The 15,316-nt window shown below is 35.1% G+C and overlaps 1 protein-coding gene across 1 annotated transcript in view; it reads left to right on the plus strand.

Annotated features, from left to right (window-relative positions):
* Positions 1–15,316, plus strand: part of KCNT2 (potassium sodium-activated channel subfamily T member 2) — a 66,779-nt gene that overhangs the window by 38,922 nt on the left and 12,541 nt on the right. The window contains 6 exon segments of the mRNA XM_023531035.1: positions 666–749; positions 1,616–1,744; positions 3,833–3,898; positions 4,372–4,500; positions 6,589–6,654; positions 12,337–12,471. Of these exon segments, the coding sequence (XP_023386803.1) occupies positions 666–749; positions 1,616–1,744; positions 3,833–3,898; positions 4,372–4,500; positions 6,589–6,654; positions 12,337–12,471 (609 nt within the window).

Below are 15,316 nucleotides of genomic sequence, written 5' to 3' on the forward strand. Positions count from 1 at the left end.
GACTGAAGGCAGTCATTTCATATGATTTATAAATAAACGTTATGTTATGGTAAAACATGCCTCGTCTTGCTTGAAAGCTTTTCTTTTCACTGGGAGCTAAGAATAAATCGAAGAAACTGGAAGCATCATTAACACTCTAAATACTGAGCAGTGTTCTAGCAACATGTTAAACTATGTCTTATTTCTAGACCATAAAATAGTCCGGTAATGACGTTTAATACTAAACGATTAATTCATTAATATTTAGATGTATTTAAATATTAGAAATTTATTCTACTAGCATAGAGCTTAATCCTAAAAAAAACTTGTTGAAATATTTCATTGCAAATTTTGGTTCTTTCAAGTTTTTATGATCTTTTCTATTTCATATCAACTCATATTTTTGTTATTAAAACCTAAAAATGATTTTTATCATGTCTAAAAATACATAAAATTTGAGCATATCAGAATATCTAGAGAATCATTTTTTCCCATATCTCCTTATGGACAGCGTAACGGGGCATGTGTATTTAGGACTCTGACAAGATAGATTTTTATTTCCTTTTTTATGGAGGCTCAATGATGTGTTACGAGAAATAACCTTTTAGAAGTGATATGGTGTCTACACTCTAGCTACTCTGCACATTTCATACCCGTACTAAAGAGCTGTTTTATTTATGTTGCAGTCATTTGTGAAGGACTATATGATTTCTTTCACCAGACTCCTGCTGGGGTCAGACACCACCCCAGGGTCGGGCTTCCTTTGTTCTGTAAGTTAATCATTTCTCGGATAGAAGATTGTTCGCACAGACAGTCTGAAATCCATCTAAATGGACTTTGGCTAACTCTTCTACGTCATTGTCTTCCCTAATATCGGCTCAAAGACTAGCATCATGGTTTTTTAATTCCTTAAAATATGTTCAAGGGAAAAACATTATTTTAAAGTAATAATCATGATAAATAGCCGTTCTGTCCACAGTTCGGGTGTTTTTTTCCTAGCTGGAGATTTGAGGTTGAAGGATTCTGACCCAGGAGGCCATGCTGTGGAGGGCAATGGCGAAGACACAGTCGGCCTCTGTGTTTTACGGCTGAGTGTGCCAGGACTAAGTGTGTTTCATGAAGTGACTTGCCAACGATTCAAATTTAGGACTAGCAGAGGGACTAGGTGTTACGCCTCTAGTCTGCGAGCCTTGCTCATTCTCCTAACATCTTCCTCAATGCACGTGTCATGAGAACTTTGGACGGACAGTTCTTTTTTGTGCTAGAGTGTCCTTCATACTTAAAAATTTGTAGCATCGGCAGACCCTGTCCACTAACTCCAGTAGCAGCCTCTAGTTATTGCAACATTCAGAAAAGCATCTCCCAGTCAATGACCAGTGCTTAACGTCTCCTGGATTGAATGAATACAATGTCATGGTGCCACAAATGAGTAGTTGGTTTCTTAGGTTTGAGGAAACCCCAGGAATAAGGCTGAGATGGGGTGCAACTAATCAGTTTAACACATAGATAAGCACTTGTGACCTGGCACTTTGAGAATTCTAAATCTCAATAGATTCTACCCTTAAGAAGTGAAGAATAACCACTGGGTTTTTATGTCCTCCAAAGTTAATATGTAAATGATTCGTATGTATCCTAGATGGAAATCACCGAAGATGACTTAGGGATCAGAACGTACGCTCGACTTGATCAGAAGTTGTGTTCTTCTTCTGGGAACTTCCCCATCGGGAGCTACTGGACTGAATCTCAGAAAATGACTACAGCTGAGGTTTGGAACTAGCCCAATCTTCCTTTGAACGTCTCATCTGACTGAATGCAGCCATTCCCAGTCTTGGAAACTGATTTCTGAAAAATGTCAAAGAAACAAAAAGAATGCCGTCGGACACGTACTGCTGGTTTCCAGCAAAAACAAAAACGAACAGAAAAAACCTTATCATTTACTTGTTTAGTAAACTACGCCAGAATTTCTCAAAATATTGTTGGCTAAGGGACTATTCTAGAATTTGTGGATTTGGGGCCCTGAGTATCTTCTGTAGATCTAGGATTTTTAATTTCTAGAAGATTATAAGGAAGCAAATGAATTCTCAGTAACATTCTGATGTATAAGAAATGTTCTCAAAGCAAGCAATCTAGCTTTCTGATAAACTCCTCAACTGCATGTATTAGCATTTATTTAAATAAAGGAATCAAAACAAAGACAAGTTAGTAAGCACTGAAACTCACACTTTTCAAACTCTAAATTAAAGACTACCCTGAAGCCAAGAAAAAACTCAAGTAGCAATGCCAGACCTTCCCAGAGGAAGGCTCAGTAATTTTAAGAGCAAACTAGAGTCTATTAATACACAACACAATTTCTGATGGCTGCTCGCTGCTGCGAACTTACCCACATTTTGATTTGGTCACATTATGTGGTTCTAAATAGTTTATATACGCTTAGTAAACCATCACATTTTAAATTAGACTCTTTCATGAAATAAAAATTTTGGATAAATGCACTATCTTATCTGTGTTTATAAAATTATAAAATTAATATAAATGATGCTTTATATATTTTTTGATGGTTTATATTCTTGACATCTTCTTCTTCAGATACCTCAAGGTTATTTAAAATTTTGGTTAACCATTTCTCTTTATGATCTTACACAAAATTACCTCAACAATGAGGCTCAGATCAGTTATGTCCATTTCAGTAGGACATGTAATCATTAAATCAATTTGCGATAAAATTAATGAATCCTTGTATAGAAAAGAGCTTTCTAGGAAGCATAAGATTAATGGAGTAAATTTTGTTGTTGTTGTTGTTAAGATTTGTAGTTTGACACTTAAATAAGAGATATTGAGGCCAGCGGAAAATAGTTTAGTTTTTCTTTCTGGTGGCTTCGGGAATGCTAAAAGGAGATTTATTGGCATCTGTGGGGCTTAATCCAACGTTGTCACTCACTGACTGTGGTCCCTGTGGGTCACACCACAGAGAGCAAGACCAAATTAGAGAAAATTAGGAATTACTGACAGGAGAAATGTAGCAGACAGTTAAATAAGATAGTTTGGTCAGATATGCCTAAAATTTTAAAATCACTGGATCCAAAAAAATTATCTGATTAAAAATTAAGAGAAGGCAAATTTTTTTGCACTTAAATAATCATTTCATATATGAACCTGGCTAAGTACAAAGATTTTTATATAGCAGAGGATTGTCATGACCTTGTCTTCTACACAGGCTTTGTGAACTTGGACATTTGGACTCTGTCCTTGGTCAAGTGAATATCCACTTCAGACATTTTGTTTTATTAAAGAACTTTGTTGTATGCTGTTCACGGTAAGGACATCTGAGAATGTGTATTGCCATTAAGGATCATTTAGCATTATAAGTTGGTCAGTTCTTCCTATCATAAATAAAGATCATCTCAGGAAAATGTTTATAAATCTCCAAACCTCTAGCTCATATGAAAAACACACATCTTTGGAAAGAATAAAGAAAACTGGGTAAAATAAACATGACACCTCATGTCTTCTTGTGTGAAACTCAATTTATCTTTTGGCACATTTATTTTCTGCCTATTATAGAAAGTGAGATGATTTAAATACTTAAAGATAAAAATAGGACCATCAAGCATTTTTATAGCACAGTATATTAGGGACAGAAAAATATATAAGGGCAGAGAAAGTACTATTATTCTACATCCAAAATGAACTGACTACTGCAGTTGAGCTGGAATTCGACTTTTATTTTCCCGTTGAATAAAGCAAAAAGAAAACTGTTGCATTAAATGATAAAAGGAAATATGGGAGAAAGTGTTGTTTTCCTGGTCTGGTCCCTATCAGAAGAATGAGCATATTATGTGTGTCCTTATTTAAGAGCTTATACAACGTGATCGGCAGGGTTCGATTTTCAATCGTGGTTTCGCAAGATGCAAAAGTACCAGTAAGTGAATATCCTTTACTGCGAGCCTTGCTCATTCTCCTAACATCTTCCTCAATGCACGTGTCATGAGAACTTTGGATGGACAGTTCTTTTTTGTGCTAGAGTGTCCTTCATACTTTAAAATTTGTAGCATCGGCAGACCCTGTCCACTAACTCCAGTAGCAGCCTCTAGTTATTGCAACATTCAGAAAAGCATCTCCCAGTCAATGACCAGTGCTTAACGTCTCCTGGATTGAATGAATACAATGTCATGGTGCCACAAATGAGTAGTTGGTTTCTTAGGTTTGAGGAAACCCCAGGAATAAGGCCGAGATGGGGTGCAACTAATCAGTTTAACACATAGATAAGCGCTTGTGACCTGGCACTTTGAGAATTCTAAATCTCAATAGATTCTACCCTTAAGAAGTGAAGAATAACCACTGGGTTTTTATGTCCTCCAAAGTTAATATGTAAATGATTCGTATGTATCCTAGATGGAAATCACCGAAGATGACTTAGGGATCAGAACGTACGCTCGACTTGATCAGAAGTTGTGTTCTTCTTCTGGGAACTTCCCCATCGGGAGCTACTGGACTGAATCTCAGAAAATGACTACAGCTGAGGTTTGGAACTAGCCCAATCTTCCTTTGAACGTCTCATCTGACTGAATGCAGCCATTCCCAGTCTTGGAAACTGATTTCTGAAAAATGTCAAAGAAACAAAAAGAATGCCGTCGGACACGTACTGCTGGTTTCCAGCAAAAACAAAAACGAACAGAAAAAACCTTATCATTTACTTGTTTAGTAAACTACGCCAGAATTTCTCAAAATATTGTTGGCTAAGGGACTATTCTAGAATTTGTGGATTTGGGGCCCTGAGTATCTTCTGTAGATCTAGGATTTTTAATTTCTAGAAGATTATAAGGAAGCAAATGAATTCTCAGTAACATTCTGATGTATAAGAAATGTTCTCAAAGCAAGCAATCTAGCTTTCTGATAAACTCCTCAACTGCATGTATTAGCATTTATTTAAATAAAGGAATCAAAACAAAGACAAGTTAGTAAGCACTGAAACTCACACTTTTCAAACTCTAAATTAAAGACTACCCTGAAGCCAAGAAAAAACTCAAGTAGCAATGCCAGACCTTCCCAGAGGAAGGCTCAGTAATTTTAAGAGCAAACTAGAGTCTATTAATACACAACACAATTTCTGATGGCTGCTCGCTGCTGCGAACTTACCCACATTTTGATTTGGTCACATTATGTGGTTCTAAATAGTTTATATACGCTTAGTAAACCATCACATTTTAAATTAGACTCTTTCATGAAATAAAAATTTTGGATAAATGCACTATCTTATCTGTGTTTATAAAATTATAAAATTAATATAAATGATGCTTTATATATTTTTTGATGGTTTATATTCTTGACATCTTCTTCTTCAGATACCTCAAGGTTATTTAAAATTTTGGTTAACCATTTCTCTTTATGATCTTACACAAAATTACCTCAACAATGAGGCTCAGATCAGTTATGTCCATTTCAGTAGGACATGTAATCATTAAATCAATTTGCGATAAAATTAATGAATCCTTGTATAGAAAAGAGCTTTCTAGGAAGCATAAGATTAATGGAGTAAATTTTGTTGTTGTTGTTGTTAAGATTTGTAGTTTGACACTTAAATAAGAGATATTGAGGCCAGCAGAAAATAGTTTAGTTTTTCTTTCTGGTGGCTTCGGGAATGCTAAAAGGAGATTTATTGGCATCTGTGGGGCTTAATCCAACGTTGTCACTCACTGACTGTGGTCCCTGTGGGTCACACCACAGAGAGCAAGACCAAATTAGAGAAAATTAGGAATTACTGACAGGAGAAATGTAGCAGACAGTTAAATAAGATAGTTTGGTCGGATATGCCTAAAATTTTAAAATCACTGGATCCAAAAAAATTATCTGATTAAAAATTAAGAGAAGGCAAATTTTTTTGCACTTAAATAATCATTTCATATATGAACCTGGCTAAGTACAAAGATTTTTATATAGCAGAGGATTGTCATGACCTTGTCTTCTACACAGGCTTTGTGAACTTGGACATTTGGACTCTGTCCTTGGTCAAGTGAATATCCACTTCAGACATTTTGTTTTATTAAAGAACTTTGTTGTATGCTGTTCACGGTAAGGACATCTGAGAATGTGTATTGCCATTAAGGATCATTTAGCATTATAAGTTGGTCAGTTCTTCCTATCACAAATAAAGATCATCTCAGGAAAATGTTTATAAATCTCCAAACCTCTAGCTCATATGAAAAACACACATCTTTGGAAAGAATAAAGAAAACTGGGTAAAATAAACATGACACCTCATGTCTTCTTGTGTGAAACTCAATTTATCTTTTGGCACATTTATTTTCTGCCTATTATAGAAAGTGAGATGATTTAAATACTTAAAGATAAAAATAGGACCATCAAGCATTTTTATAGCACAGTATATTAGGGACAGAAAAATATATAAGGGCAGAGAAAGTAATATTATTCTACATCCAAAATGAACTGACTACTGCAGTTGAGCTGGAATTCGACTTTTATTTTCCCGTTGAATAAAGCAAAAAGAAAACTGTTGCATTAAATGATAAAAGGAAATATGGGAGAAAGTGTTGTTTTCCTGGTCTGGTCCCTATCAGAAGAATGAGCATATTATGTGTGTCCTTATTTAAGAGCTTATACAACGTGATCGGCAGGGTTCGATTTTCAATCGTGGTTTCGCAAGATGCAAAAGTACCAGTAAGTGAATATCCTTTAAGTCAGACTTGTATTTAAATAAAAAGAGGGGACGGTAATGAAATATCAACTCAGGGAAGACACTGGGTTTTATGGAAAGCAGGCAGCAGTGTGAGGTCAGGGGGCCCCCAGGACGGTGGTGAAAGCACCAGCAAGGACGAGCAACCTGGAGCAGAGCAGGGGCTTCGGTGAGATCTTTTCAGACAGATAACATCTGTCATCTCGATGTTCAAAGATTAGACAAGTGCCCAAGAGTTTAGGATGAAGTATTGATAAATAGCATCCTAATTAATCAATATAATAAGACAGTTAAAACTCTAGGAACAAACCACCACCAACAAAAAATTTATGCAGAAATGAATAGTAAACACATTTCCTGTGTAGCTCATCTCTAAATTGTATTTAGTCATAATATGCCCTGAATTTTGATCTAACCAATATTATACTTGACCAACTTTGAAATGACAGGAGATGGAAAAGGTAGTGAAACAGGTGGAAGACTGTTAATTCCTCTTCTTCCAGAGTGAGAAGTTAATAGATAAAAGTAGCAACTGCAAAATATATCAAGCATGTTACATAGAATCAGAGCGATAAAAGCCTGTTAACAAATTCAGCTTAAAGAGGTAAATGCAGATGCATCTTAAGAGGGAAATAAAAGATATTATGGTGGGAGTTTCTATAAAAATAGCATTTTCTGACTATTTACACTATGTATTGATACCTGATAAAAGCAACAACTAATAATCTGATAGCCATGAAGTATTCATATTAGACCTATTCATTGATATTTCTACACTTTATACTTTCAAGTGTTAAATTCTATCCTATTCTATCAAGAATTTTTTAACAAATGCCAATATTTCATATAAATGTGTCATAAGAATAGATGAATATAAAGACTCTAGGCCTTGCTTCCTTGTCATTTCACAGAGTTAACAAAAACATATCTTAAAGGCAGATGCAGGTTTGTATGCCATGTCACCTCTAGTCTGTCGTCAGTGTCTTACCAGATTCTATGTAGAGAAAAAAATAGTTATTACAAGTTATATTGCTTATAATAAGTAGAAGAAACACTGAATACTTTAGCAGACATTTCTGAGAAGACAAATGATGATAAAGGATTTTTATAATTAAAATTACAAAATTGATAAAAGGCCTGGAATGCAACCTCAGAGTTTTCTGGTGGGCTATGTATCTGGTGGAACGTGTTAGGGAGGAGGATTCAGGCAAACACAGAGTCGAGTGGGGATGTGGACCGTGGCCAGAAAACGAGTCCGTGGAAAACGGGGTGCAGCTGGATCTGCCCCGTCTCGGCTGGTCGTACATCACCACACCAGAAGAACTTCTACCACCATCTATATGTGTCTGTCTAAGGGAATTTTTATAAACATCAGAATCTCCTGGTTCAAACAAACAGACAGACAAACAAAACAAAGGACCTCTTAGTGACAAAGAAGAACAATATTTCTGTCTACAATCCTTTATCTACAATTCGGACATCCCAAAAGCTCGCTAAATTCATTTGGAGGCAAAACTTCACTTAAATTGTCATGAGATTATTTATAATATTTATTATTCCAATTAAAGTGAATATTCATATTTTTTATCGAAGATATCTAAAATTTTTTATTATAAAATGTTACTCAAGACCCACGAGGGGCATAACCTGCAATACAATATATGATATAGTGCTGTCTTTCCAAAATCTGAAAGATTAAGAATTAGTAAATGTCCTTGTCCTTATTTTTCTTTTTAAGGTAAGAAAATGTGGAACTGTATTTGCCTCCAGTTTTCTAGTGTACTGAAAATTGCATTTGCTTGAAGTGTCTATTACCAGTGAAAATTTTACTAGATATTAGTAAAGGATTCTTTGCCAGCATCTTTACAATCTACACAGTCAATTTGTGGAAAATGTTAGTCTGATTGTCGGTCACCTGCATAGTCATTAACCCTGTAACTTTAAAAATGTGCACAATAGAGTAATAATTGACTCTCCCATCTACCAACCACTGAGTCTTTAAACTGGAATGCGATATTTAAAATATATTATTAATATAAAACTTTACTTTGTACAAAATCATACTATTAAAATTATTTTAACAAAAATTAAGAAAGAACAGTTTCAAAACTCTAGTTGCCCATTCTCTGCTGTTATTCACTAAAATGACATTGATTCCCTTCAAAATTTTACTTCTACCTATTGAAAAGTTAATAGAATATTATCCTTTAAAACTGAAAAATAAGATAGCATAATTTTTACAACTCCCAGATACTTAGGGGTTATTTGGTGACTGAGCACATCAGTTTTTTGGAGTCTACAGACAATGTGAAAGCTCAGAATATTTCTGTGAACTTACTTAAATTTATACGTAGGGGAAAAACAAAAACAATCTTATTATAAGATCTGATTTTAAAATAATACAGATCTTAATAATGATTATATAGACCAATAATGATTATCGAATGTCAATAATTATGTCAAATATTCTCATGAATATAGCAGTTTCCAAAGCTCCAATCATTTTATTTCCTTCTAGGATGACTTTTTCTTTCTATCAAAGCTGAGAAATTTTTTGAAACCCTCCAACAAAAACAAACAAACAATCTAACAACAACTTTCTGGTAAACTAAAAATAATAGCTTATTCTTTACATAACTTTATTCAATGGCTCCATGATAAATAACAAAACACACAATTAGATTATCCATGTGATGGGGGTATTTGTCATATTTTGTCCTTGTTGCTGATTGTTTCACGTGTGTAAACTTGTTGAGTCATCGGTTAAACTGTACTTGGTGTGTTTTTTTTCCCTCCCTTGTGTCGGTCTCGAGAAACAGCATTACAAGTATTTTATTTTTCTCCCTTTTGTCAAATGGTTAAGGTACGAATTCAGAGCTGATAAAGAAAAAGAATATTAAGGACTGAATTCAATATTTCAGATTATAAAAAAAACAAATTAATTAAGCTGAACTGTTATAAGTGCTTAATTTTCAAGTTATTGTATATTTTCCTTATCGGATGGAAAGTTAATTTCACCTGTTTGTCTTCAAATTATAGTTAGGTACCAATCCAATCACGTCACTGCATAGTGTCATTACCAGGTCGGCCCCAGTGGCTATGCCTGGCTTGTCCTTGAGTGAGGTGTCCACCTTTAATGTAATCAGAAAGCTGACATGAAAATTTCATGCCTATTCTTGGATTTAATTACCTCTCGGTTAATTTAATTTTTCAAAATTCTCTTCCTGTCAGTATCTTACATAGTACCAAAAAATTAATGATAATTTTCCTTACTTAACTCACATGATGAAGCGTCTATAATGGATGTCTGATGCCTACTATAGCAAGTCAAATTTCTTTTTACTGGATTTTAACATACAGTTGTCGCCCTTTACCCACAGCTTTGCTTTGAGCAGTTTCAGTTACCTGCAGTCAATCACAGCCCGAAAATATTCAGTGAAAAATTCCAGAAATAAACAATTCACCAGTTTTAAATTGCATGCCAGTCTGAGTAGCATGTTGAAATCTGTCACCACGACACTCTGGTTCACACAGGACGAGAATTACCCCTTAGTCCAAAGTGTTCACACTGTATACACGGTACAATAAGAGTTTTTGAGAGAAAAAGACCACATTCATATAACTTTTACTACAGTATACTATAATTGTCTTATTTTATTATTAGCTATTATTGTTAATCTCTTACTGTGCCTAATTTATAAATTAAACTTTATTATAGGTATGTAATAGGAAAAAGCAGTACATAGAAGGTTTGGTGCCTGTGTTTTCAGGCACCCACACACCTCCACGGATAAGGCGGGACTACTCTACTGCACATTCTAGCCGTTCTTTATTGATACTCCCTCTGTCCCTGTTCCTAGCACATCATTTATTCAATTATTTTGCACGACCAAATGAGGACTGGACTTGGAACCAGATGATCTGAGTTTGGCTTCTTTTACTAGCTACATGTGACCTTGGACTACTCTCAACACACAGTGGAGTGAAGATTAAGTAGAGAGCACATTATTGTCACTCCACAAGTTATAAAAAGGAAGAAATGTGTTAAGTGAATTTTCAGAGTAAACAGCAAATGATTATGTGCAAAGTACATATAGTAACGTAGATCTTATTTCATTGTTTTTCACTGGTGCGTCATCATTTTTGAGTGTACGACTAGAATTAGAAAATGTTTATGTCAATACACTTAAATTTTTAAATAAAGTACAGTAAGTATTCCTGTGATTTAAATACCTTACAATCTTAGTCAAACAGATATATTCACTAAGCTCGAATGCATTCTAATTCAAACACACACACATTGTCTGTCTGTCTCCCTCCCTCTCCCTTTCCCTCTCCTGAATTCTGAGGTCATCTGTAAAGTTCTTTTACTTTCTCTCAAAAAATTTTACTCTTGAATCTTTTTTACTTTATTTTATAATTTCTATTTATAGTATTTTCTAGCTCTATAGATTCTTGTTCATTTCCAACCCCGGAAAAGCATTTCTTGCTTTCATTATTTACTTTCTTTAAGTTAATCAGAGTCTTACTGGAATACTTATTAGCAAGAAGCAATTGAAATGGATCCGATCTATTTAATTTAACTACACAGTGGTGGCTTTCTGTCCACTTGACACCTTGAACTGCATGGAGATCACTCTTCCCTGAGCTGCCACAGGAAGCACATTGAGCCTTTGGTCTCAGCTCCTTGTCGAATGGCTGCTAGAACCTACCTGACCAGAAAGGAATAGAAAATTATAAGGTTGATCTAAGCTGACCAGGCCTTCATAAGGGAGTGGTGACCTTTACGCAACAGTCTACGTGGGTCAATAATACTGTTTTATGTGGATTCTTTACATAAGAACACAGATATTCATATCTACCAAGTCTTATGTCATTGTATCTCTTCTTCAATTAAGGCATGACATATGTCATAGAAATTTTCTTTCCCATGGCTCACTTATCCTTAGCAACATATGCTTTACGACAGTGGTTCTCAAATGTTAGAAAAAGAAAGGGATTGTGTGGTATGTGTGTGTGTGCGTGTGTGTGTGTGTAAATGTTTTGAGCATAGTAAAATTGATGTCCTTAGAATCACTATAATAGTTTTTCATTGTATGTTTAGGTCCTTTCTTTCGGACTATAATATGCTGGAGATGATAGCTCTCCGACCTACCCTGCAGTGTGTAGGGTCTACACACACACACACACACACGCACGGTTGAAACCACTGCTTTAGGCTATATATTCCTGTAATTCTGGAAAATGATAAGTGAAAATTGTGCTGTGAAGGTGAGCTGGCAATGAAAAGTATGATTCTAATAACGTAAACTATTTGAATACCTTTATGCATATGTTAAACCTGTGTGCTTATTTAATGTTCTTCTGTTTATTGATGTTTTGTTTGTAAGTCAGTTTTGGAGTTTAAAGTTATCTGGGTGTACAAGAATATTCTCTACACACATAGGTAATTATGTATAATACATAAAATCTGAGCATATAAACTCAAAATGACATTTTCTGCAAAACAAAAATATGCTTTTATATTTGGCTATTTCTAGACATAAAACAAGTCATTTAGTTAAGAAAAACTACTTTCAGTTTTCTGACAAACCACAAGCTAAGGATGAGGACGATGGTCTAGATGGGGTCACACTTGGATCCTGACCTATGAGACACATCTGCAGATTCCTTCGGCGACAACTCAGAATGTCTTCAACCATAAATCAGACAGCACAGTTCAAACCTACTCTAAAGGCTATAAGACTATTCTTGAGGGGGACGTGAATCCAGATTACAAGCACTCGCTTTCAAGCTACTGGGTAAATTGATTTATTTTAAAATACCACTTTGTTGCCCAGATTGCTCAAGAACCTATGACAAGAATAACTGTTCAATAAAAAGCTGAGAGAAAGGTGAATCGAGTCACTTTGGGGTGTGTGTGTGTGTGTGTGTGTGTGTGTGTGTGTAGTGTGGAAAAGAATCTTCGATATATTTTGTGAATCTGACACTTTCTATCTTTCTGAAAACAATGAAGGTAAATTAAACTATTTTAGGCATAGGAAACTTTCTCATTTATAAAGTTTTCAGTTCTTATTCTTGTGAAGAAATGTTTTCAGCCTCTTTTCAATCCTATTAAGTTTGATAAATATTTGGATAACGATATAACTAAGTGCATTAAATTTATATGAAAATTGTTGGTGCAGCCATATGAAATTTTCATTTCCTTATTGAACTACATCAAGATGTTCCCAGAAGCATTTCATATAAAATATACATCTTAGTCCGTTCAGGCTTCTGTAACAAAATACCACAGGCTGGGTGGCTTATAAACAACAGAAATTCATTTCTCACAGTTCCAGAGGCTGGAAGTCTGAGATTAGGGTGGCGGCGTGGTCGGTAGGGGGCCCTTTGGGTCAGACTTCTTATTGCATCTTCACAGCACAGGAAGGGTTGGGGAGCTCTCCGGGGTCCCCGTCGTGATCCCACTCATGAGGGCTGATCCTCAGGACCTGATCACATCCCGAAGAACTGCCCCCCCCGCCCCACTGACACAGTATCCTTTGGGATTAGGATTTCAATGTATGGATTTTGAGGGGACACAAACACTGAGATCAGATCACAGCAATATGCAGACATCTTTTCTAATTCTCACAAACGTTAGTATCAAATCTTGATTTTTTAAGTTAATAATGACATTCAGCGTCTGAAAATAACATTATGAAGAAGTCGGCCCGGAGTCTTCGCATTATGAACTAGGGAGGAACAGTTCCGAGCAGTACAGAGCAAGAAACCTCCCCTGTCACTTAGATGCCCGCTCTCTTCTTCAGATTCGCAGAACTTTAACCAAGAGATCTTTACCCCCAAATATCTCTTTATAGCATCTTGATTTCTTGTGAAATGTGGTCGCTGATAGAGAAAACCATACCAAAAATATGTCATTCCACCTTTTTTACAACCATTTTCACTTTTATATAACCTCTCATCATTATTTCTTTTTTTCTTCCTTTTACTTTTTTTTTTTTTTCCCATGCAAGATCCTTAGCCATCGTGTTAACTGATATTTATTGGGCATTTGCTGAGACAGGCCCTTTATTATGCACATTTCATGTATTATCTCTTAGATCTCAGAGAAACACTGTGGGCAAAGTAAAATTAGAATTATCCCTTTTCAGACAGGAGAGAGTTTAAATTACACAGCCAGGAACACAGCTGCTAAGTGGCAGGTAGAACCTGCAGTTAAAGCCGGGTCTGTCTGATGCCATGACACTTGCTTTTAACCTCTGTGTCACTCTGACCCTAAGCTCAGGGAAAGGTCCTACGATAAAGGCACTTTTGAGTGTCCCAACACTGCCCTGTTTTCACTAGATCACAATGCCATGTTCAAAACACAATAAAGCCACCACCAGGTATGAATGACAGCAGAAAAGTGTATTTATAAATGAACCTTCTTTTAAAACACACAGGTGCACGTGCGCACATTCAGCACCCAGGAACTGAATACAGTTCCTACCAGTGAAACTGATATTGTGGACAAATATTCTAAGATATATTAATATGATTACTCTGTGTAGTTGACGGTTGGCGAATGTTTTCTTCATACATTAATGTGTTAATTTGCACAAAGTTTCTATGAGGTAGAAGATGGGTATTATTATTCTCAGTTTACACAGAGTTTAAGTAGCTTTGTTATAGGGACAGAGCTAGGAAAGATACAGAATAAAATACACAAATCCAAATTTGTGTATTTTAATATATAAAAATACACAAATCCAAATTTGTGTATTTTAATATATAAAAATTGTATGTACTTTTCATTGTATAATATTGGAACGATGGGACAGAGGCATGCATATTTCAAACATGTAATAAACAATCTATGTGTTGTCAGTTTTGGTTTCTTAAAATTAATCCCCAAATCCTTCTAATTCTTTTTTTTTTATAGTTAAAGTGAAATATATAAAGAAAGGCTTCTTACTTTATTGAATTATTAACAAAAGGCCTCGTGAGTCTTATGGGTTTTCTGTATAAATCATATTCCCTTCCTTGGGAAATTCAAAACAGTGATGAATAGGGCATTCAATATTGTTTAGGTAATATATATATAGGCTTCAGTTTATGATTTAGATGTATTTTTGACGTAATTCTCGATACATGCACCTAGGAAAAAGCACCCACAAAGAAACAGTGTTTTATCCTCTTCTTGGAAGAGAAGCAAATCTTTATCTCTTCCCTAAAATATTTTATGGTTGCGTGACTTGAATTTTAAGTGGCATTATACGAACATAATGCTTTGAGGATTTGGTCTGGCAAAATTACCATTTCCACATCTTTGTAGGAAATCAAACTATATTACAGAGACTTATGACTAGAAAAATCACATCAAATAAATTTAAGATTGTAATTAATAAAACTCTGCAAGTCATATGTCTAAATATAACTAATATATTTTCATTTTTGCTGCAAAGTACATATAAATTGAAACTTCTGAACAAAGATTGATATTCTTTACTGATATTTCTCAAGTGTTTATGTATTTTACTTCCACAGAAGAGGATTTTCAGTATATTAACAAGTAAGTAGAGACTATCAAGTAGGTAGAGTAAGTTGACTTATAAAGGTATCCATTATTGCAAAACCATGTTATCAAGAATTTTAATACTTCCA

This window comes from Pteropus vampyrus, unplaced genomic scaffold (genome assembly GCF_000151845.1).
Source record: "Pteropus vampyrus isolate Shadow unplaced genomic scaffold, Pvam_2.0 Scaffold60, whole genome shotgun sequence".
Classification (NCBI taxonomy): Eukaryota; Metazoa; Chordata; class Mammalia; order Chiroptera; family Pteropodidae; genus Pteropus; species Pteropus vampyrus.